This window comes from Spodoptera frugiperda, chromosome 13 (genome assembly GCF_023101765.2).
Source record: "Spodoptera frugiperda isolate SF20-4 chromosome 13, AGI-APGP_CSIRO_Sfru_2.0, whole genome shotgun sequence".
In the NCBI taxonomy this organism is placed as follows: Eukaryota; Metazoa; Arthropoda; class Insecta; order Lepidoptera; family Noctuidae; genus Spodoptera; species Spodoptera frugiperda.
The window spans coordinates 2,653,162-2,677,977 of NC_064224.1; the positions used below are offsets into that span (position 1 = coordinate 2,653,162).

At 33.6% G+C, this 24,816-nt stretch overlaps 1 protein-coding gene across 3 annotated transcripts; it reads left to right on the plus strand.

The window, feature by feature from the left end:
- The first annotated feature begins 1,275 nt into the window (after window positions 1–1,275).
- On the plus strand, window positions 1,276–24,816 carry LOC118270816 (uncharacterized). 3 transcript variants are annotated; one of them, XM_035586595.2, is made up of 5 exons: window positions 1,276–1,443; window positions 15,346–15,503; window positions 16,794–16,993; window positions 18,373–18,587; window positions 23,906–24,816. In XM_035586595.2, exons 1-5 carry the CDS (start codon window positions 1,375–1,377, stop codon window positions 23,939–23,941), a joined length of 678 nt encoding a protein of 225 aa, XP_035442488.1. In that variant the 5' UTR covers window positions 1,276–1,374; the 3' UTR covers window positions 23,942–24,816. The 3 variants fall into 3 exon arrangements, with proteins under 3 accessions (XP_035442488.1, XP_035442489.1, XP_035442491.1); XM_035586596.2 differs by having other exon boundaries at window positions 24,007–24,816; XM_035586598.2 differs by having other exon boundaries at window positions 24,022–24,816.

Sequence of the window (24,816 nt, forward strand, 5' to 3'; positions counted from 1 at the left end):
TGGTGATTTAAGTTTGAGACACTAAAAAAATCAGCACACTTATTGGTTAGTAAACGTAATTGGTCAACAACTGAGTACTGAGTTACTCTTCCCTCTGTTTTTAGGGGGCGGGGGGCGGAATCATTTAATGACTTCTCTCGCCAGGGCGAGGTGAGAGGGAATGTCAGACTCTTACTGACTAAAACCACCCTGTTCCTACTCCTGCTTTTCGAGCCGGAGCCCCGGTAAACCCGCTAGGTGGTCCGCACCTCCGGATCAACTGAATACTAACTTACTTTTCCCTCTACGTTTTCCTTGATTGCGTTTCTAATAAATACGCTATTATCATGTCTATCCCCCTTAGGGGAAATGGAAGGAAATTAACGATATCGGTATGTTCCTGAATCCTACATAGTTCCCTATACTATGCATGTTCACAAGTCGTGTGGGGAGTAAGGGTATGGTATAGTACATCGTTTGGCCGACATTATTGCTTCAGGGTCTTTTGTCTTTGTTTAATCATGTATTGGTACTTTTTGTATTGAGCTGGTAATATATTTTATGAATGTATCTGACTTTTATCTTTAAATGCGAAGTATTAAAGTTACATGGATTGTTTTAAATTCGATAATGTCGACTATTACCTTCGAATTTTAACTTACTCATCATTCGTCTGCTTAAGAGGAGATGACAGTCTCCTAAAGATGAAGACGAAAAAGCACTACAAGTGGTTGAGTTTCAAGATATTAGAACTCTCAACAATATTTTTTAATGATCAGAAAGCTAAAGTTTTAGAGGATGTTGGTATGTTTGTTACTCTTTCACCTAATTTTATTGTAAGTAAATTATAAATGACCACTACCATTTGTATATTTATTAATTTAATAAGAGTGAGATTACCGGATGCCCAGGATCCCCCTTCCAATGAAAACCCCTAAATTGCTAACCCCCAAAATGCCGGCAATGCACTTATATCTCTGGTGTTTCGGACGTCTATGGGCGTCAGCGATTGCTTACCATCAGGTGATCCGTCTGCTCGTTTACCGGCTTATACCAGAAAAAAAGATATAAATTAAATTTTGGACAGATATAGATAATAGAGTCTAGAATAATTGCATACGTTTTTTTTTTGTCGAAATAACAAGGGCAAAACCGCTAGTATAAGCTAGTTAAAATATAAACAGCAACTGTCACAATCAACATACAAACAGACAAACAGACATGCATGATTTCCTATAATGCAAGCCCCACTGCAGGGAATCAGCGAAGCGTCTTCATATATAACACTATAGTGATGCAGTTTCAAGCATTTGGTTTACACACGTGAGCCAATCAAATCAACGTTAGTTTGTGTCAGTGAAGTGAAAAGACGTTGAACAAAAAATATCGATAAAAATGAAGAACGCATACTTATTAGCGGTTCTGATTTTCGGTATTGTTAGAGCGAGTGAAATCGATAAGGAGGTGAGGTTTTCTTTTTTATATATTATTATGTGGGAAATGTGTCGATATAAATGTTTTGCTTGAGTATTTCTTTTGTATGTGTGCAACTTTAAGGTTGATATGTTTATTCTAATATATAAAATTTTCATGTCACAATGTTAGTTATCGTACTCCTCCGAAACGGCTTTACCGATTTTTACCAAATTTTATATGCGTATTCAGTAGGTTTAAGAATCGGCTACTATCTATTTTCTATCCCCTAAGTGATAGGGGTTTATCATTCTTAAAATATAATTATATTTTTTAAATTTTTTGACGAAATTATTTGTTTTTATTTTTTTATAATGTGGCATTAAAAATACATAAATCTAGATTTTTTTAAGGGCAAAACAACGTTTGCCGGGTCAGTAGTTTTAATTTACTATTTAAAACAAAAATAGAGAAATATATTTTTAATACGAATGAATTCACAAAACGATATGAACTCGAAATCTAATTAAATAAATGAACGTCTCAATGAATTTTAATAAAAATTAATCATTGACTACGCTTTGCTTTAATTGGATTTTCTGAAACAAAATTTCTTTAATGAGTAGCTACCGTACCAATTAATTGAAAAGTAATTAAAATTAAATTTGTCATCGGTTTGTGTCACGAAAATATATTTCACGATAATTTCGTCTTCATTTTAACAAACATTTATTTCTGTATTCATCGAAAATGTTAAATATCTTAATTCCCTTTGAGTATTATTAACCTTTAAAAAACTATCAGACTGTAAAAAAAAGAACTGATAAGTTCTTACCCATCCCATAAGACTCATTATCGATTGTAATATTACATCAAAAATGTAGACATTCTCTTTGTAACAAAAAGAATCTACCCATTCAATTTTGTCTCATATTTTCATCTTACATACGTAATACTTTTCCGTCATGTGAAAAGGCTCTTTTCATAAAAGCGGGGATTATATTCAATTGTTCGAATATTATCGGAATGTACTATATTATATCCTTTGTTCTTTTATTGGAACAAAACGGCAGCATATCGGATTAAACACGCCCAGTCTAACTTGAGCTCCAATTATGAAGAATGTTTGAGTAGTGATAGGTCAATTTGTAATGGAAGGTGTAGCTTGATAAGCTGCCTCTACGTTTAATCACTTCTACAGATATATGAACAATTTGTATGTTTTAATATTAAAAACGTGTTCAGAATGTTCGATTTATTATTTTGTTTGCTAGAATCCATTCTGTTGAGCTTAGCAACTGGATGGGAGCTTAGTTTGACAAATATATCTGTGACAGTTATTTGATTTTGATGTAGGTTAGAGTTTTATCTGTTATTTCACGATAGACTAGACTTAGGCAGGCTCATGGTCAGTTGTTCTTAGGATATCCATGCCGTAGTTCAGTGAACCAAGTTTTAGATTCGGCAAAATATTTAATGCTTCAGTTACTTATGTGCTATCGGAAAAACATTTTCCATCACATTTAACTCAAAAACTACTGAAAGATTTTTTATGTGATTTTTGCTAGTAGATAGCGTCCTATGAGATGTTTCATTGTATGTAATTCGTTCAACACATTGAACGCCGTGGTGGACATCGGTGACCGATGTTAGCGGAGGATTTGCCTTTAGTAGTTTTCTATTGGCAGTCAAAGACTTAAGTTAAAAGTCGAAGTCAAAGCAACACAGCAAGCAAAGAAAAAAATTCAAAATAAAAGTAGTATTTCAATCTAGATGATTTGGGTAGCGTGATCATAATATCAATGCAAATTTGTATATGCATTTTAAAATAGAATCTGCGTGTTTCACGCATGGTTAAATTTTGAACGTTTGACAATATGAATGACATTACAAGACAATAATCATTAATGATGTATAGTGGAAAGCTATTGGCTAATTATCACATTACTTCAAGATTATTGGTATTTCGCTGAAAGCGGTTTTCTGACACAGCTGAGTGCGTGCACGCAACTCTGCTAATGAATTTTCTTTGAATTGATATTGTGCATTATACTGAGACACAGTGCTCGTTAGGATGTAATGCTATTTGTGTGTAGTTATAATAATATAGCAACGCGGGCGTGTTAATACCTAAATCGGTAATACATAAAAGTATTTCGTACGTTAAACGGTTTTATATGGGATATGTATGGTCATCAAGAATAAGAGTGTGTACCAAAAATCAGATTGATCTGTCGTCAGGAAGGGGGAGAAATTCCAATTACTAAAGACCCAAACAAACAAACAAACAAGTCAAGCTAAATAAAACAGTTTAATAATAAAGGTGGTGGTACAATAACTAAAAAAGGTTTTTATTATTCAGTTTATCAATTATAAAAATAAATAAATATATTTGATAGGCCTTTCTACGATAAACACGGAATTGTATGTTATTAATAGAATACAAATAATTTTAATGATTTGACACACGTTTTAGGTTACTTACCTTAGAATTTATCGATTTATTCATTCAAAAACTGAAAAGAAGAGTTTATCGTATTTAAATCGAAAAAAAAACAGAATGAATAATAATGTAAATGAATAAATAATAATTAATTTCCCCAACAAGTCAGCCTGATTAAACAGCAGTGTGTATCATAACGGGCTCGAGCAAGTGGTCGCGAGCTATGCGTATCTTAATTGGAGATTACAGTTAGCTCCAATTAATTATGGAACACATCTCCGGGAACTCTTGTTAGAGACCAGTTAGTTTTGTGGCTGTGATTATATTTATATCTTTGAATTGAAGACACCTATAAGGTTTGGGTGAGTTGGAGGTGCGATTTTTAAAGATCCTGGGCTTAATAATTTGTAATGAGGATAAGTTTTTATATTTTTCGTAGATTACATGAAATTACAACAACCTATGTTTCTCTTATAAGGATTGTGACTAATAAAATGGTGTAAAAACACTACAATTTAAGCCTAGTTTTAGCCGGTAAGCGAGCAGTTAGATCTCCTGATGGTAGACAATCGCCGCCGCCCATGGACACCTGAATCACCAGAGGCATAACAAGTGCATTGCCGGCCCTTTGGCGGTTAGGAATTTAAGGGTTGTTGGGGAATCGGGAATTAGGAAGATTGAGAAGGGGGCTGTTTAGAATTTAATTTAGAAAAACTTCACTTGAAGTCGTTAGACAGGGCTGTATTATTCCATATACCACCTCCTTTCTGCGTTAAGCCTTTTTGCGCCGTGAATACTTTTATTTTATCAATTATTTATGTTTATTATTTTTGTAATCGGTGCAAATAAACTGTTTTTCTTTCTTCTTTCTTTGATTTCTTTCACAAATGAAATAAACAAAACAAGACATCGTAAATAAACAATAACAAAAGTCCCTATAGTATAATACCAATTACAATTACATTTCGGATAATACCACTACCAGACTATTAGTGTCATAACAATTCACTCAACAGGATTACTACTTACTAGACATAAATTGTGTTACACGTTAAATTTATTCGACATTTATGTCTTAATTACTTATCGGTACAATGCTACAATTACTCTTGTTAGCACTTTATGAGCGTCGGTAAAAGCATTTAGTGTTATTTGTAAGTGCTATTACAGCAATAGCTTTTTGGGGAACAGGGTATGAAGTTTCCCTTTTTTGTTTTGGGGGAGGAAAATTATCTAATGACTTCACCTGCCCAAGGTGAGGCGAGGGAGTGTCAGTCTCATACTGACTAAAAACCACCCCGTTCCTACTTTTGCTCTTCGAACTGGAGCACCGGTAACCCGCTAGGTAGTCCGCAGCTCCGGGTAAGATTGTCAGACTATCGAGCTGATCGTTACTACTATGTCTAGGTTTGCCAATACGTTTGTCGTATGTCTTATGTTCCCTATGATCAAAGAGAGCGTCCTCTGACTAGGAATATTGCTGTGGTATAATGAGATTTTCTCCCCATGCTAATCACTCAAATTTTACTGTAGTTTTGTACGGCTTGTGACGTCACCTATGGATTTAAGATACACACAATTGTTGTTTCGGGTCTGGGTATCATGTGTATGTGAACTTGTATATTTATAAACGCATCCACGACACAGGAGAAAATTCTAGTGTGGGGCAAAGATTACTTACTTAAAAAGAGGTATAGTATAATCTCCACACATTATATTTATTGTTCGTTAAATAGAGCCGTGATCTACAACCGCACTACAATAATGTATGATCCATATAATGGAACTATCACTTGTGAACTTCGATGTTGAAATAATAATTATCAAACTACAGTTAAATACATTTAAAGCCATCAATTGTCCAAAGTGGTATATTGTATTGTATTTTGAATGGCTATTAAGTGGGTTTAGTTTAGTTTTGATTATTGTGGTTTACAGTTCCGCTTATACTTGACCAATTGCCAAATGTTACTTGTGTTATTTCACGGATTGATTTTAGTAGTTAAAATCGTTGTATATTATTTTTATTTATCAAACAATATCAAAGAAGTTCGGGTTTCTTTGACTTTATAGGATAACTTGTTAACTAGTAATAACCCAGACATGTTTTATTTCTGGATTTATATTGGTCGGTTTTTCAAAAATTTCTTAGCGGTAGCACGGAGTCTGGATTTGTTCTCGATATATGGCAATAGGCTCACTCCCTATTACATGGGTATTATAACACATAACAATAGTGAAAAGTGGGTGTACATTGTACAGTAGCGTTACGTGCCGTAATGTGCACCTCTGCCTACACTTTCGGGGATAAAAGTCGTAACGTATCTGCAATTCTGCACGCATCTGCAATTTTTCAACTTTTTGGTGAATTTGTCAATATTTCTGTGGTAAAATTAAATCCAATTGGCTATAATAGAAAGCAATAAATAAGTGTAGCTACATAGATTTTACTATTTTTTTTTTTTACATTTGGCAATTGTTTCAACCAATTTCGTATACCATAAAATATTGCGACATCAAGGTACCTTAATAGCCATTACAAAAAAATATAAAAAATGGAATTTTTTATTCAATTTAATAATGGAATCTGTAATCTTTTAGTAAAATATAAAATACTGAAATAACACATAGGTAATATCAGTCGCTCGCTCGCCCAAAAACTACCCTTAAAAAACATGCAATAAAGTATATGTTTGAATGTATCACTATAAAAATTGAAATTACCTCTACGATAACTCATTAAGTATAAAAGTATAATAGGCAGGATAAGTGACCTTCTTTGTACAATTGTACATACTTCTTTTGTTTTCGGGATTTTTCCTCGACTATAAAAAGTTTGTGTTATACAAAACTGTACTTTGTATAAATAGTAACAAAGTATAAATTACATTCTTAGACTGCTTTATTGTATTGAGATGTTTAATGTAGCTTTTATGGTTAGTAAAGGTTTTATGAAATGACATTCCATATTGTCAGTCTTTTGTTTAATTAGCATATGTTATGTGGTTAATCCGTTTTTTTTTTTTCAAACGTTACCTCACTCTAGGATTTTCTCCCGAGTTGTGAGTGCTTTTACAAACACATAACACCCAGACCCGAAACAACAATTTGTGGATCACACAATAAGTTGCTCCATGCGAGAATTGTTTTCATTGACGAAGCGACAGAGACAGCTCTTTCATAACAACACAGACGTAGTATTTTTGTAAGAAAAAGAAATTACACATAATCAATAATTATTTATATTTACTATTGTAATCTTCAAAAACAACACTACCTCCCATTAAAGCCGTGGCATACATTTAGAACACCTTATGTAATAAGGAACATAATTCCAAAATTTCCTCCTCTGGTCGATGTAAACTAGAAACTTTAGGATTATGCAAATTGAACCTAGACTCCTCTAAACGTACCAGCTCAGGCATAAGTTGGACATAAGTTGGTAACTTACAAGTTTAAGTTAAACATGGCGAACATGGAAACTTTATAACTAAGTTTAGTTTAGTTTTACCAAAAATTTGACACTGAGAATTAGTAAGGATAGTACCGTAGGTACTGAGAGACGTTATATTTTAATGATTACTTAAACTATTCTTTAGTAACGAAAATAATAGCTATGAATAGGATTAAGGGTCGGTTTATATCTGACGGAACATGCGCGTATTATCGGTCGCATAACGCTAGAACAGACAAAATGTATAGAATACAGTTGACCGACGATACGTCAGTACGACCGATGATACGCTCGACGTATTTTACGTCAGATATGAACCGACCCTATATAACTATCAAAAATTTTAGATTAAAAGCATTAAGACTATACAAAAGAAAAACGTTCATCATCATAATAAACAAACGGATTTCAATTAACGAAATCGCGAAATCATCTAGAACTCAGAAAATAGCATGCTAAAAACATATCTTAAGTCTTAAACAAATACCAATTTGTTCCGATTACTACCCCAAAAGCAACAATAACTCTCTCATTAATCATTGTTCAAACAAGCGGCGCAAACTTTAAACCATCGATAATATTGTACTCGCAAGTTCTTGTGGCTAAACATCGGAACTTCATAATTACATTTTCACTTGTCGCTATAATTATCTACTTGGTGCTCTAGTCGATACTAGAGTTTCATTAACATTGTTGTGGGTGGTGCAAGTTGGGAGTGGTCAGCGATTTATCTACTATTTTAATTACTAAATAACTAACTTGCAGAATATATATTATACAGCATCATGTCTTATAATTTTTGAAACGGAATACTGAAGTGCACACGATGTAACACTAACTTTTCAAGAGTTGTATTATGATTACCAAGTAAAAGGGAGTGTGAGACAATTCTCATGTATAAAGTGAACCCCCTTAGAAGTGAACCTAATATTATATAGCAATCTATACAATGGGTGCACTTCCAATAGCGTGGTTATACTGATTTTTTTTTCTTAAATGCACAAAATTCAATAATACTTTGCCTAATTCGAAAATTAACTCTGTGACCCATTGCTTGTCATTCACACTTGCGGACACGTGATTAACGAGGCAGTAGTTTTTTTTTCATATAATTTAATACCTACTAAAGAGCCCAAGACTTAATATGTAGTTTCCAAGCGCAATAAACTATTATTAGCTCCCATTAAAAAGATATAATTATCTATTTGTTTACCTTATCACAAAAAACAAACCAACCAAAAACCTATAATACTAAAAGCCCCTCATCAACCATAATTACCAATTACAAAACAATGAACCGTCCACAAAAACAAATTAGCAAACAAAAAACAATTTCCCATACCATTTTGCATGCACCCGCTCTATTAATCAGCATCCTACTGGTATAATTAAAACAAAACACTCTCTTTATGAAAGTGCCCGCTTTCTCCTATGACTTGGGGCGTTACTTAATATGAGGTATCAATTGTCAGGAAAGTGTGTTAGTAGTGCAGATGCGTGTGAATCGTCCCGCTGTTTAAGGGGATGGTGTGTTGTTTGTTGATGTTGTTTGTATTTTGCTATTTTGTTTTTTGGGATAGTATTTTGTTTTTAGGTAATGATTGAATGATTTTTGTTCGTTTTTGAAGTGATTTTGCAACGGTAACATTGATGGTAATATTTTACAGGAGCATGCCAATTTTTTTTTATAATTTATGGTAGACAAAATTTTTTTTGACGGGGAAACCATCCAATGACTTCTCCCGCCTTCGGTGAGGCGGGAGGGAGTGTCAGACTCTTACTGACTAAAACCACCCCGTTCCTTCTCTTGCTTTGAGTCGGAGCCCCGGTAACCTTTTACGTTATCCGCAGCTGCGGAGTGGTAGACAAAGATGCATCTCGAATACTGACTCTGATAATAATTACAATATTAATTATTCCATTTAGTGATTGGCAATATTCAATGTCTACAGAAGCATAAGAAACATTTTAGGCACGAGAAACATTCCATTTCAAAAGCACCTATTTATGGTTTAATTAACCGACTTCCCAAAAAGGAGGAGGTTCTCAATTCGGCCGGGATGTTTTTTTTTAGAATAAATGATTTGATTTTGACTTTGAACGGCTCAAACTGACCACAAAAGACATAATTTCCTGTGAGTTACACACACACACAGAATTTAGTTTCCTGTTCAAAAATGAGAGGTTTTTGACAGAGGTCGCGGACATTTTCAGGTTCCATAATAATGGCGACACAAAACCAAGGAAATCCGGAACGTTTTCATAAGTCAAGTTGAATTGTAGATGACTATTAAAAGCAGGCCGGTAATAATATTCAACGATTTTTTTCTTGGTCGGTGACATTTTTAAATTTACTTTTTTTTCCTTCTAATATGATTTTTGGTTGGGCTTTCAGTTCTCGTGAAATTGTGCTCGGTGTTAATCACAAAGTATATTTCACTCTAATTACCCATTTTAACTATCATAATGCAATAATAGCAAGACATCAAATTAAATATGGATTAATAACAGTTTATCACGAGGTTCGTAGCATTCATGCATGATCTGAGTTTACGGCATTAGTAACCAACCGACATATGTAATTATCGGAAACCACTAAATCATGATCTTAATTTATATCTACACTCTAATAAATAAAGTTGGAGTGTCTGTTTATTGTAATATTAAAATAGCCGCTTTTTACTACATGCATATGATGAGTACATGCGATACATACACCAAATTAGTATTTTTTATTTCCATCTGTGAATTTTTGTCTGTCTGTCTGTTTGTTCCGGTAAATCTCTGAAACGACTGCACCGATTTTGAGTAAACTTTTATTGGCAAGTAATTTATGTAATAAGGAGTAACGAAAAAATAAAGATATATTTTTATATCTTTCACGTCTTCCTATTAATACAAATTTTCTTAGTAATAAATCAAAAGAATCACATAACCAATTAAAGTCAATTAACAATCGTAAAGACGAGCAAACAAAAAGTGTATAAATGGAGTAGCTATGTTATGTTTTATAGTGTTTATAGTCTTCATACATTGTTTTAATGGTAGTAGGAACACATATCGTACGTATTGTATTTTCATAAGGAAATGGAATTTGAAAGCATGATTTATGGCTAGATTTTTATCTACTTTTTATGCTAAAGTGTTTTTAAGAGAATGTAGTTAAAAAGTAGTAAATGTATGGTTTTAGTGTTTGCAATTTTATGATCAACATAAATGTATATAAAGTATTGTTTGAAAATGTATCAGACGATAATCATAAGATTCGTAGCAATTGGCTTTCCATAGTATACATAGAGAAATTGTAAACATGTATTTTTTTAAAAGAGTAAAGAGGGGAGTTTCTTCTTCGTTCTTCTTCATTCAAAGCTAAACTTTGGAACGAACATCTAGTTTACAGACAGACTATTATTTGTTTATTTATTTGTTGACATTTCAAATGTACCTATTTACCTATAGTTACCTGAGATAGTAACGATCTGTTGTCACAAAATCGCATGGAAATAATAAGAACGGCTTAAAATATTTTAATATTGTTATTCAAAGCCGTATAAGAAAATATATACAGTGAAACTTGGTTAAGTGGGACCTGGATAAGTGAGAAACCTCCACAAATGGAACTCATACTGAGGTCCCTACCCATTGGCACTGAATTACCTCTATTAGTGGGACAAACAACCCTCTATATCTGGGATTCATTCTTTTGATTTATCATCTTAGTTACCTCTATAACTGAGACAGCAAGTGAATTTTAATGCATAAACCTCAGTAACTGAGACAACATCGTTTTGTTTGTTGATTTACTTATTCTTATTCATTTATAATGTGCACATAACACATTGTTTTATTTAAGAATCACACCTCTTTATGTGAAATAACCCGTATGTTCACCTCCATTAATGGAACCCTCTGTAAATGAGACAAATATTCATTTATACCTGGTTATCTGAGACACTGGGTTAGTGGAATACCTCTATAAGTGATACTAATTTGAAGGTCCCTTGGTTGTCTCACTTAACGAGGTTTCACTGTATTATGAAAAATACTTTTAAAAACGATATCACAAATCCGGCTTTGTTTGAAAAGCCGTATTTAAAAATGAACGAGTAAAGTAATAAACATAAGGCTGCTTTTCCACCAGAGACGTGCTATGCTACGTTGCTGTGGATGTGATTGGCTTTCACCAATCATATTCATTGGTACACATAGCTTAACACTAGTGGAAACGGACTCAGCTAAGCTATATTTTTTATATGGAAAGATGCGTGCTATGGATGTGTGCTGTGAATGGCTATCGATACATCGCATACTCGAGTTGCGTATCTTCCTCGCATAGCTAGTTTCACAGCTCAGCTCTTACATCTTCGTAGCATAGCTACATAGCACATTACTGGTGGAAAAGCAGGTAAGCGTCCACAGGCCCGCTTCATACGCATCGTACGCATTCCGTATGACGTCATCAGTACGCATCGCATGTAGGCATTGCCGATGATGCGGTCCGTACCATGCGGATCAGTGGACGCAGTTGTATGAGTTTCTATACAAGACAAACTAAAATCCGTTGCGTGCGGTGCGTACGATGCGGGCCTGTGGACGCTTACCTTAAAACAGCCACTTGTTCTAACTATATAATATTTTCTCTCGCCTAGTGTATTAAACATAATCCTTTGAAAGTACAAACCGGGATTACTTAAGATGTCGCTTTGTTTTTACCACTTTATCTCATATAATCCATTGTTTTATTAATAAGTTTTCATGAAAATGTAAATACTAAAATATTAAGTGCTTGTGGTTTAAATTTTTCATTAACTGAAAGGTCTTGGACTTGGTTATTAGGATTTTAAAGGATTTTAGAGATATTAAAATGACTAGACAATTAACTAATGGTTTTGAGATTGCTTTTTGGACAATAATATAAGATATGTTATGATCATACAATATAAGCACATTTAAACCTTTTAGCATAATAAAGTATTTTTATGTATTACTTGTTTTGTCAGCTCAAAGAGTAGGGGTTGTAATAAAAGTTATATTTAGAACGAGCAAATAACTTCCCTAGAGGACTAACCAACAGAAATATATTTTATTTTAATATTTGCTTTGACGTTCAAAAATGCCTTCCTGGTATATTTGAAATAAATAATTTTGACTTTGACTTTGAGTAATATTATATTCTGCCATTACTACACGGCTTATTTCCCATTCTTAATTAAGTTATTTGTCACAACATATATATAGGCTTTATACCTTTATAACACAAACTACATAATTGTGACAGATTTATCCATGTATGAAATAGAGAATCTAATTAAAGTTCCTTAATAGACGAACATTTTTAGTCCTTTCCATCAACGAACCACAAGACAATCGGCGAGGCGTCACCGTTTCATGGTGGATATCCCAATAACTCGCACGAAACGCTTCGCTTCAAGCTTCTTTGTGCGAACTGCTAGGGAGTGGAACTCCTTGCCGGAGTCTGTGTTTCCTGATGGGTACAACCTGGGTGTCTTCAAAGCCCGAGTGAATAGGTTGCTATATGGGCAGACGTGCTCCACCGTAGGCCGCATCATCACTTACCATCAGGCGAGATAGCGGCCAAACGTCGGCCCATTCAATATAAAAAAAAAAAAAAAAAAAAAATTGAGGTTAGTTAATATTCACACATTGGCATTTATGTTCCATATTTAGTGAAACCTTGAGACAAATACGGTTTATACAATCATAGGCTATGTATGTAAATAAATTGATAGACTGTGTATGAAAAGGTTAGAATAAAAATATATTGTGTTTGCAAGGAGCATGTTGTGGTGGCCCTGAGATTTAAGATGCTTAGTCATGCATGAAGGTACGATTTCGAAACCTTTTAACGCCAAGTGCCTATCAATGCGACTTTTTCCGAATTATATCTAATTTATAACATTATTTAGACACCACTGACAAACTGCCGTAAGAAAACATGGGCGTATAATTTCCAATTATAATTTTGAAATCGCCCAAACCTTTTCCGTGCAATAAGAAGTCTTTGGTCAGCAGTGGCCACTTAAAGCTGTTGATGCGGAGCCCCGGGGCCTTAGTCTGCTATTACAATTGTGTCAGAATGGTCGATCACTGATCAGTGTCAAGAGGGACGGAGCTATACAACCTACATAGCTCCGTCCGAATAGCAGACTAAGGCCTCTGGTAACCCGCTAGGTTGTCCAAATATCCGGGTCAGGCATCAGCCCTACTGGGTCCCATGGTGATGGCTCTTTCACATCTACGAAACGCTACAATAAAGAAAATAAAAATAACCTCGCACTATTTTCATAACATACTTTATGTCGATGCTATTTTCGTGAGCATACGTGCAATATATAGTGCCATTTATTCTGCTTATCAGTATATTTTCCTTGGAAAACAAAACAAGGGTCTGCTGAGAAATATTTTATTGATAGGAACTGAACAGATTAATGTGTTTGTCAACGATCCTTGCGTTGGTCCTGCACGATTTATCACCATTGATTGACATGCTATAGGCGAGTTTAGAAGGTTCACTTAGAAATAAGAATTAAATAAAAAGTATAAAATTAAAAAATCAAAGGCACAATTTTTATTTAATAAATAATTTATCAAGTCAAATCAGTGGTAAAATTATGTTATTGTTGAAAAATACGCTAATATTTGAAAGAAACGTTTCTAAAATTGGTGTGCTACTATAAAAAATGGGGTTAAAATGGGGTTGAGGGTACTAAAGTAGGTTATTACAATTAATACGCTACTATGTATTTATAAAGTCGATGGTTTGTATTTTTCTCTTATCGGCTAGTTTTTGCATTCGTGTGTCATTGGTTAAAAATTAGACAAAAATGGACTGTGTATCACTTTTCAGAATTATACCACTAGGAACATAATGCAAAAAAAAGTATTGTAACCATGCCTAAATTAGCTTTATTCTATGAACCTTCTGCATTACCTCTACACAAAATAAAGTGAGACTAAGGGGAAAACTGCGTGAAAAACCAAGCTATCAAACCGAATGATAAATTCAAATCCGAAATGTAATAGATGACTGTATGTGAATATAATCCATAATGCATAGCTATGATGGCATATTTTTGTGTAACATGGAACAGACTACACATATTTATTTTTAAAACTGTGTTCTTTTTAGTGGATAGGCCAGTAAACAATCAGACATATTCATTTGAAACACCAGAGGCGCTACAAGTGCGTTGACTTTTATGTGTTACTTGAATAATTTGTGAGATTAAAAAGTTTGCCGCGTTTTGCGCTCTGATTGACTTAGACTTACTCCGATGAATCAATCAATGACATTACTAGACGCGGTTTTGATCTCGTTAAACGTAAAGAATATTCGAACTAGGCCTTCTCAATACTTAATTCAGTATGTATGTATACAATGCTTTTAATTAAAGTTTCGCGTTGTATTTTTAAGGCGGTATGTAAAATAAATTGCAACTGCTGCAGGTGTATGTATTTCAACATTGAGTAAAGTGAATATTCGTCAGCTTTTCCCGAGTTTTGTAACCAATTTAAACGAAATGTATAATGAAATTTTGTTGGCGATAATTTTCACGAGTTTTTCATATAATACATTGAGTTGTATCACGTTACCTTAATTGGGTGATTTTAAAATACTGTACTTAGTAGTAACTATGCTACGAAGATGTAATAGTTAAGCTATAAAACTATGTGATCGTTTCCACTGATACTAAGGGTGCGATGTATCTATAGTAGGGAAGCCATCCATAGCACACAACCAAAGTACGCATTTTTCCATATAAAAAATTGCTTAGCTGAGTCCGGTTCCACCAATGCTAAGCTATGTGTACCAATGAATATGACTGATGGAAGCCAAACGCATTTACTGCCAATATAGCATAGCACGTCTCTGATGGAAAACCACTTAACGCCCAGTAACATAACAAAAACGATGCTAATATTTAACCACCAATAAAAATAAAAACTTACATCTTTCCAAAAGTTACTGACTTGAAAAGACTCCAAGAATAATTAATTATAATTTTAATTGAATTATGACTTTCTTCTGTTTCAGAAATCCCCTGAAGAAGCGTTGAAACGAGGTTTGACGAACAAATGTGTGCAGCGAGAGACATCTTCGTGTATAGCTATCGAACTGGTTGGCTACGTGGATCGGATGCTCAGGACAGCATCCTTCCAGCTAGGAGATGATGTTATGATTGTTGATGAAAGGTAAGTTTTGGTTTCCGAAGAATTGGATTGTGGTGGTTTTGGAAGAATAATTAATTTTAACTGTATTTCACCTAGCCCTCATAACAGAACTAAAACTTGATCTTGAAACTGATGGTACTTGGCCCAATTTGAATACATAATCTTAATCTTAACAAATTCTCGGACTTCAAATTCTACAGTGTACAATCAAAATAATCGACCGTATTGAAAAAAATACAAACTTAATTATTATGTTACTTGCGTATTTGACGAGGAACTCGACTAGTTTCTATTCATAGGTGGGTCATATTCATGAGCAGCATTTCGCGACGCATGACGCGGCGAATATCTAATATGAGCTTCTAGCATGACTTGAAACTGGTCCTCCTGAACTGATCATCCTCGTCAAACAGTTACATGAGTAAGCATCACGAAAGTTGTGATAATATACAAGTTTCATCAATCCCATATATCAAGTTAATCAAATTCTAACTTTATTAAAAACAATAGAGTCCATAATAACCAAAACCGTGAATACGGAACACACCTTCACAAACACAACTAATCTTCCCGAAAAAAGAACGGAACTGGAACGAACAAAGAAACAAGAAGTTTTCGATTCGCCTTATAAATTAAAAAGGGTAGTTGGGCGTAAATAAAAAAAAAATGTACCGAGAACTCCGAAACTTTCAGACGAAACTTTGTGAAAAATGTTCAGAAGTACACACCGGCCTTAATTCATTATGCCGTTAATGAAAAACTTTTTAGTACCTACCGTTCGTACGTCGAACTGTCAAGATTGCCGGTTGGCGCTCCTTTTTTATTTAATACTTTCTTCCTGGTTGTAAAGGGTTTGTTTATTACAAAGTTCGTAAAACAAGATTCATTACTTGGTTATTTTTAATTTCTTTTTTTTATAATAACTTCTCTGACAGTGACGTCCTTGAAGGTAGGCTAGGTATTGGTCTCTGAAATATTAATAAGAAGCAGCGTAGTTACAGCAACCAATATCGTGTATAGTCCTAATTAGCCCCTGTTTGATTGTTGCATTGTAGCATATCAGATTCAAATTGTGACATCAATAACGGAACGTCACACCTTTCAGTCTTTGGAAGGGGTAGCAGAGGTGCACTTTCACTGAAGCTAAGCTTGTTACCCTATGTCGGGCAGAATTTCAGATTTTTTTTCAATTCTCAATTTATACTTTTCTCTACCTGGGAATTAAATGCAAGTTTCCTTACTTACCAATTGCAATTACTTGACGAACTAGACGGATCAAATATAGTAATCGTTACAAATTTCACATTACAGTCATGGAGCCGCAGCTGAAATCCCAATTAAATCAGAGACCCTGGCCAGAGCCGGTACATCACTGGAAGACCAGGCACAGCAGTTCATCATGGACAAGCTGTGGCACTTCGTCAGCTCGCGGTCCTTGAGGTACAGGCTGCTGAATGATGCAGACCTGGTCATCTCTGGCAAGCAGGAGAAGGACGGAAGCCTTGGTGTTGGTACGTTTGTTTGGTTTATATTTTACTTGGTTTAAAAAGCTAAAAGAAGTGAATATGTAACATTTACTACTACTGCTACTATTACAACGTCACGCCTTTTATCCCCGAAGGGGTAGGCAGAGGTTCACATTATGGCTAGTGCCGCTATACAATGGACACCCACTTCTCACCATTGCCATATACTGGGCACAATTCCAGACTCCGTGCTGCTACTGAGAATTTTTCGAAAAACCGATAAAGGCCCAGTAATACTTTTGCCCGACCCGGGAATCGAACCCGAGACCCCTTGTCCGGCAGTCGCATTTGCGACCACTCGACCAACGAGGCAGTCAATAGCCAACGAGGCAATGTAACATTTACTTACCCTTTCTTCGAACTGAATACCCCACCATTTTTACATTTAGAGTATATAACTAGTACCTAAACAGTATCTCCTACACAGCATGCCTCGTAGAAGCAATTTCTTTGTAAACACATCCACGATCCAGAATGTAGGATGTTTTACCGAATAAAAAACAAAAAAATTGTAATAACAAACAACTAGAAAATTGAAAATTTTAAGTAAAATGTGAAAAATGATACTCAAAACTGACATACATTAGTTCTATTATCTATGACATACATTAGTTTATACAAAAAAGGGCAAATCGATAGAAAAAAATCGACAAATCCAATATCAGTTCAAGCCCATACTTACATACATACCAAAGGCCTAAAAGGTGCCTTTCAGGTGTACTGAATTGTGTAATTGATTCGAGCTCAGTCGACCGCCGCACTGGGAAGTAATTAGAAGGGCCGATGCGTGGCTGTAATAGACTCTGCGTGAACGCTCCCCCGGACTTGCAGACCAATTTTGTATATCGGACTGTAATGGCCAATTGGGATTTATTAGACGGAGCTCAGGAAGCGAAAAATATTATTTTTATCTGGAATATTTATGGGAAATATCAGAAAAGCTTACAACATGTTTGTATATTATAATGCTAGCTTACGCATTTTATACATTTTTGGAGTTTGCAAATCGACTTTTAAATATGACATACATACATGATACTTTTATTAGTAGTTTACAAAGAAGTAGTTAAAAACTTTAAAACTTATTAATTACCCCTTTCCTTTACCCAGTAAAGACATCTGTAACTGGTAGTATTTGATGATATACGGACACCTAGCGGGTTACCGGGGCTCCGGTTCGAAACGCAGGAGTAGGAACGGAGTGGTTTTAGTCAGTAAGAGTCTGATACTCTCTTTCGCCTCGCCCAAGGCGGGAGAAGTTATAGGATGATTTTCCCCCTTAAAAAAAGTATTTGGTTATCTCACTTGCTATGACTTTACCTATCTGTCAGATAAATATAAACGTATTTCTTTTACAATTCCAGGTGTATCAATGAAACCACCAAAGGTCTTCGAAAGTGGAAGAGGCCGTCAGAAGCCATTCGGGCCCGTGTTGGCCTTGGCTGCCCTTAAATTCGGATTGTTCGGTGCCCTGACCTTCAAAGTCTTGGCCCTCATGGTCGGAAAGGCCCTACTGATCTCAAAGATTGCTCTCTTACTATCAACCATCATCGGATTGAAGAAGCTATTCTCTTCTCAGGTGACCGACTGATCATATTGCATGTTGCATGTTTCATTAAATTGTTTCAACTGTGCATGTTTGTTTTTCTTGACTGTCATGACTTTTTTGACTGCTTCGATTACTTTGACTACACTGATTTTCATGACTGCACCTGTTTTTCTGACTCTGTGATGAAGGTTTGGCTTGAATGTTATCACTCAATATTTTTTCTTTGTATCTTTGCATGTCTGTGTGCATCTGTGAATTGTATTCAGCATGTCTAAGAATTAATTAAACTAAACTGGCATTGAAAGCACAATTAGATTAAATTGTTTGATTAAATAAGCGGCACGATTTGCACCACTAAATTTAAAGATTAGTTCTACAGCTACAAATACTTTATCAATTAACAAAGATAGCGCGATAAGTACAACTTAATATTTAGTATTCTAGTATTCAGACGTAAAACTATTACCTCATAAATTAAATCATAACTCATACTTCTTTATTCAACAATCCAAACTTTTTAAATTCCTATATACGTATGTTAAAGTAGCCACATGTTATTGAAATATAAACTTTCTGTCGAAGGAAAGGAGTTTCAATAGAAATGTGAAAGCTTCTATCATCCTACTGAGATTCCAGGAAAGGTATTGAATGTATCCCCCATTGTTACGCCTCTAGATAGTCTATAGATTGAATCATATTTTCATTTTTCTGATATTGTACGAATATGTTCTACGAAATACAATTTGTCAGGATTTATGGGTAGTAAAGAAAGGAAAAGACAATACGGGCAAGTGTATTTTTGTGTTATAGAATGAGTAGGTACATGCAGCCTAAAATGTAAAGTGATTTGGCTTTCGCTGTAAACTTGCATTTTAATTTAAATAAATGTACTAAAACCGATCTCATAATATAAATTACCGCTGTACTCAGAGTCATTTAATGGTTATTTAACCCAATTCTTAGCAACTGTTTTCGGTGCAAAATCGTTACTGAGGAATAGTTTTAATTAATCGTTAATAGTAAATAGTTTTATTTAAATCTCCCTGAGTACGGCATTATGACTTAAAAAAAAAATGTGTATCTTAAAAGACTAAGATTATAACTTTCAATACCTATCAAAACATACCGTTAATCACAAATTCTCATTTTGTTACCTTTAAGATTGACAAATATGTTATTGAGTAAATTATCACAAGATAATTTACTCATTATATATACTATTATAATTAAGTAAAACACGTTTTTGTACTAGGCACAAGCCTAGTACAAAAACACATCAAAAGTTTAAAACATTCTTAAAAATGGAAACAAACAATTAAAACTCCATAAGAAACGAAATAATTTGTCACGTGTTACCCTACACGCTGACATTACGGACACGCGAAAAATGTAGCCATTAAAAATATTATATCATATAAAAAGAGATTACTTGATGTGTTTTTAAATATTAAAATATAATATAAAGCAGATTATACCAAGTCCACTTAATGGTTTTAAATGGCAATCAGGAAGCGGGGAAAATAATTAAAATGTTGTCGGATTTTATTTTTTTTAAGTAGATATTTTTAAGAGATTTAGAAAAAGATTAACTTTTAATCTGTATATTCTTGCCAATTACGAAAAACATCATTAATCTTTATTTTTATTAAAATTTTGTATAAGTAATAATAAATTTTCGTAGTAACGATGGAGGCCAAATATAAATAAAAGAAATAATTAAGTAAGCAATGTAGTCTAATCTAACCTATCTATCTAATATCACAAAGGTACTTTGGTTAAGTCTGCATTTATGAAAATCAAAAAATATAATTTTATTTTTTATACAACCATGACAACGGAATTTAAATTAAAAACAATAAACAACAAACCACTCATATAGCTTTAGAAAAAAAAAACAAAACACTCCACACATATTTGTAACCTGAGCACAAAATTAATCTAACACATTTTTCCCAACAAACCTAAGGTATTCGCCTCGTAAATAGAGAGCAGCAAATTTAATTTTAATTCATAAAGGACCTGACTGCACCATATTAAATAAAAAAATGGTCAAGTGCGAGTCGGACTCATGGACGAAGAGCTTCGTAGTATTCGTTCATTTATATTGTTGAAGAAAGTTAGATTATAATTGTATGGTCATAAAAATTAAAAGTATGTAACAAATACCAGATCGATCTGTCATCAGCAAGCATATAAAATTATAATGACTAAATTCTACTCAAATTAACAAACAAACGGTGCCCTTAGTACAAGTTTGCTTCACGTTGAACAAAAACGAAACGAGTGTGCCTTCGGCGCTTTGATTGGCTGGTACGAATGAACCAACTAAAGGGTGCTGTATAAGCTATCTTTTCAAATGTCAACAGCCTTGGCCTAGCTTTTTGGGGAGAAATACTATTAAAAGATACAACCCTTTTTTGATAACGGTGAGAAACCTTCAAAAGGTGCCCAGTTTTCTAGGGAGTGTGGGATTTTTAGCTCACAGTGAATGACAGACAGTCTTAGTAGTCCTATTTTAATCTTTTGGTGCAGTACCCTAAAAATGCATTCAACATTCATTTTAAACGCTAGACGTGACTTAGCACTTAGCAGGTCTTAGTTTATGAATGCAGTATTTTATAAGAATATTGAAAATCCGCTTTGTCTTATGAAAGAAAGAACTAAGTAGTTGGCAGTTTCAAGCTGACAATGGTCTTGTTTAGCTTTTAAATATTAAGTGGTATAAGGATGAAGAAGGCACAATAAATTGGACGGACAGGTCATTATAAGACCTAGGTTTTAGGTGTCTTACAGTCGAGTTAATAATACTATTTACCTATCTGATTCCAAAATCCCTTATAATAATCTTTCAAAAAATCTATACGTACTATTGGTAAAATCGAGTTTTTTGACCCTAGGGTAACTTTGAACCAAATTTTATAACAAATAGGATTTTTATGGAGTAAATGAGTGGACAAATTACCTGACGGTAAGCAATTGCTGCCACTCATGGACACCCGAAACACCAGAGTGCGTTACTGGGAATTTTTGGGTTGTTGGGGAATCGGGGATTAGAAGAAGAGGTAATTAGGCCTCCGGTAACCTCACACAACGAAAGCGTTGTTACACATCGGTTTTCTATAAGGCCGCGATATCACTCCAGTCAAGCCGGCCCATCCGGAATCCAGAACAAAGCGTAACGTTTTTCGTTATTCTAAAAGTTTGAGTTAAAATTACCCCCTAGGATTAAATAAACCCTATCTAATGGTATTCATATTTCTTGTCTTGTTTCGTCACAGGACGTTTCTGCCTAGTCTCTGTAAAATATAATACAAAATATATTAAACATTTTCGCTTTAATTTCTTACAAAGGTGTAATAAACACTTTACAAAAAGGTACCAGATTTCTATCGTTATAAATCTTCGCCAGAAACGCTTTAGGTCAACCTTTTTTGAAGTTTTATTAGTCTCGGGCAAAATGACCTCTAGGCTAAACGGCCTCCAGAATTCATTTTAATAATATTTAGTTCAAACACAAATTATTAGGGTGCGCATAAATTTTAAAGGTAGAACAAGAAAATGCTTTCGTGAGCTTCGGTCCTTTGATAAAATAAAATTTCTCTTAACCCATCAGCATATCAAGCTATCCTAAGCTCTATTATTCAATTTTATACTTTGTAAACAATAGGTTAAAGTTTGAATTTCTTTGAAGAGCAATGAGCAGTTTTAAATGAATTTGTTTAAATATTATTATGTGATTGTACTATTGTTATTTTACACGATATAAGATAAAGTATTTCAGGGTCAAAATAACACGAAATATAGAACTGTAATAGTACTAGATTATTTATTCTTACGAACAAAATACCTTAGTCTAGTACCTTTAAACAAACCGCGATTATTATAACTATCCTCTTTTAAGACGTATTATCAAACTTAGCACCTGTTTCACCACCTTCATATACATAAGTGCCTGATGAACTAATATGACAGATAGTGCATACAAATTACGTTCTTAATTCAAAGTTATCTGGGACATAGCGGCTATCTAGACATTGTGAAACAGGCCCTTAATAATATAAATGTGAAAGTTACTTTGTTTGGATGTTTGTCGGTCAATCGTACTGTCATCATTTTTTTGTTAACGCTTAATACAAATATTGTTTAAGACAGAGTGTTCTTTTAGTATTTTTATAACAGACTAGCAAATCCGGCGAACTCCGTCTCGCCACCAATGATTATCCCGGATTTTTTTGCTATAAACCTCACGGGGCCCGATACCTTTCCAGCGTATGCAAAACCGTGGAATCGGTTCTTGCGTTCTGCAGTTATAGCGTCAGGAAGGAAAACCCGACTTATTTTTATATAAAAGATGATAATAGTATTGCTTTGTAGTAGAAGATCTTTAATTTTTACTACTAATCCGCACCTACCAAATAAAGAGGTCATGGCAAATACCCATTTATGGTAGAGGAATCCCGACCGTCATAGACGGTCCAATAGACCATGGATGAAATTTGACGTAAATATCAAAAGTGTATATAAATGTACTTTTAAACTATCTAGGCTTCTAGACTAATATATAAAATTGGAGTATTTGTTTTGTAATATTGATATAACCGCTTATTACTACATGCATATGCATACACGTACGACACATATAACAAAATAACATTTTTTTTAATTACTTACATTCAAATATAATCTTTTAACATTAAAACATAACATGCCTCTAATCCTAATCTTTTAATTAATGAAATAACTTATCTAACGGCAGATTGCATGCATTCTTTCACAGTTCTTTTTAATTGTTTAAGAGTTACACACATCACAAACACATGTGCCATTGGAATGGATCGCTTTAATTACTTAGCACAATGTAGCTTTATTTAGTAAATAACTTATTTTTAATCAAGCTTTTATCTTCTCGTATTTTTAATATTAGTTGTAGTATTAAATAAACCCACTCTTATGTTGCAGTAGAGCACTTTCTCATTTTATTTGACTATAGATTTGTTCTTTAGAATGAAACGTATTATTATTTAATTTCAAATTTGATATAAAATACCGAGTAATTTAGTTTCAAGAGTAATTTCAGACAAGATTTCAATTAGTACTTAATAAATGAATGCAATATGATTCCTTCATTTGAATTCGTAATTTAGAATTCCAGTAATGCAATACTTTTATTTCGTTTTGCTATTTTAATTTTATTATTCACATACTAAAACTAAATTAGTCGGTATTTAATTATTTGCCTTCTGTGCTTTATTGACGAGTATGTTTTTTTACTTATAAAAGAAATAAATTGCTTTTGTAAATAATTTCCAAAACTAATAATATCAATGTACCATTTCTTTTCTTTTCAGTCAATCGATTCAAGACAATCGTTTGGAACTGAGTAAACCATTCTTTTAATGAAAGTACATTAGCTTAAATTAAAAGAAATTAAAGTACGAATACTTTTCAGGCTATTGTCAAAAAGGACTAAGTCAATTGGATGACTGATACTGAATGGAGTTAACGGCGATACTTACCTCAACAAAATAACCAATTAAAATGAACCTTATTACACAATCTTGCTTGGGCTGAAACAAGAAAGATGAAAAAAATGGAGTGCAATAAACATTGACACAAACTAAATATTAGAGTGACTGTACCAAAACAGATATGTATTAGGTACCGGTACTAGGGTTAAAATAGACCAAAGAATACAGAAATACTCCTTTTTGAAGTCTTTTGTAAACTTAAGTTTACGTGCTGATAAAAATATTTTGGTACATTAACTTAATGTACCAAAATTAGAGAGGGAATAACAATGACCCACCAAAAGCAGAGAAAAGCGTAAGAAAAGTGTAATAGGTTTCGTTTACGTAAAAGTTGACAAAACGTACCAAAGAAATATACATATAAAAGTAAAATAATGACTTATTAAAAAATACAAAAAAAAAGTTTAAGCAAAATGAGTCAGAAAATACACATCAAATAAAATGCAGCTAAAGTTTTGTCGACTTTTATTTTTATATTATTATTTATTATTATTTTTTCAAAATAATAATTTATTATTAAGTGTACACGTATTATTAATGTAAATAACACTATTTATTTATTTATTATCATGTTAACTATAGTCGTACTCACTAACTTGTACAATGATGCTAATTTCGCATTTAAATAATAATTACTAAGCATTTGCCTTAATTATTAATATAATAATTTATTAAAAATTTGCATTAATTGTACTAATTATTTATTGTGGAATAAACGAATTGAATACTAA

Coding starts and splice junctions, on each gene's coding strand:
- LOC118270816 (XM_035586595.2), top strand. CDS start 1,375: ATGAAGAACGCATACTTATTAGCGGTTCTGATTTTCGGTATTGTTAGA. Junction 16,994..18,372: donor GGACGGAAGCCTTGGTGTTG/GTACGTTTGTTT, acceptor TTACAATTCCAG/GTGTATCAATGAAACCACCA. Junction 18,588..23,905: donor AGAAGCTATTCTCTTCTCAG/GTGACCGACTGA, acceptor TTTTCTTTTCAG/TCAATCGATTCAAGACAATC.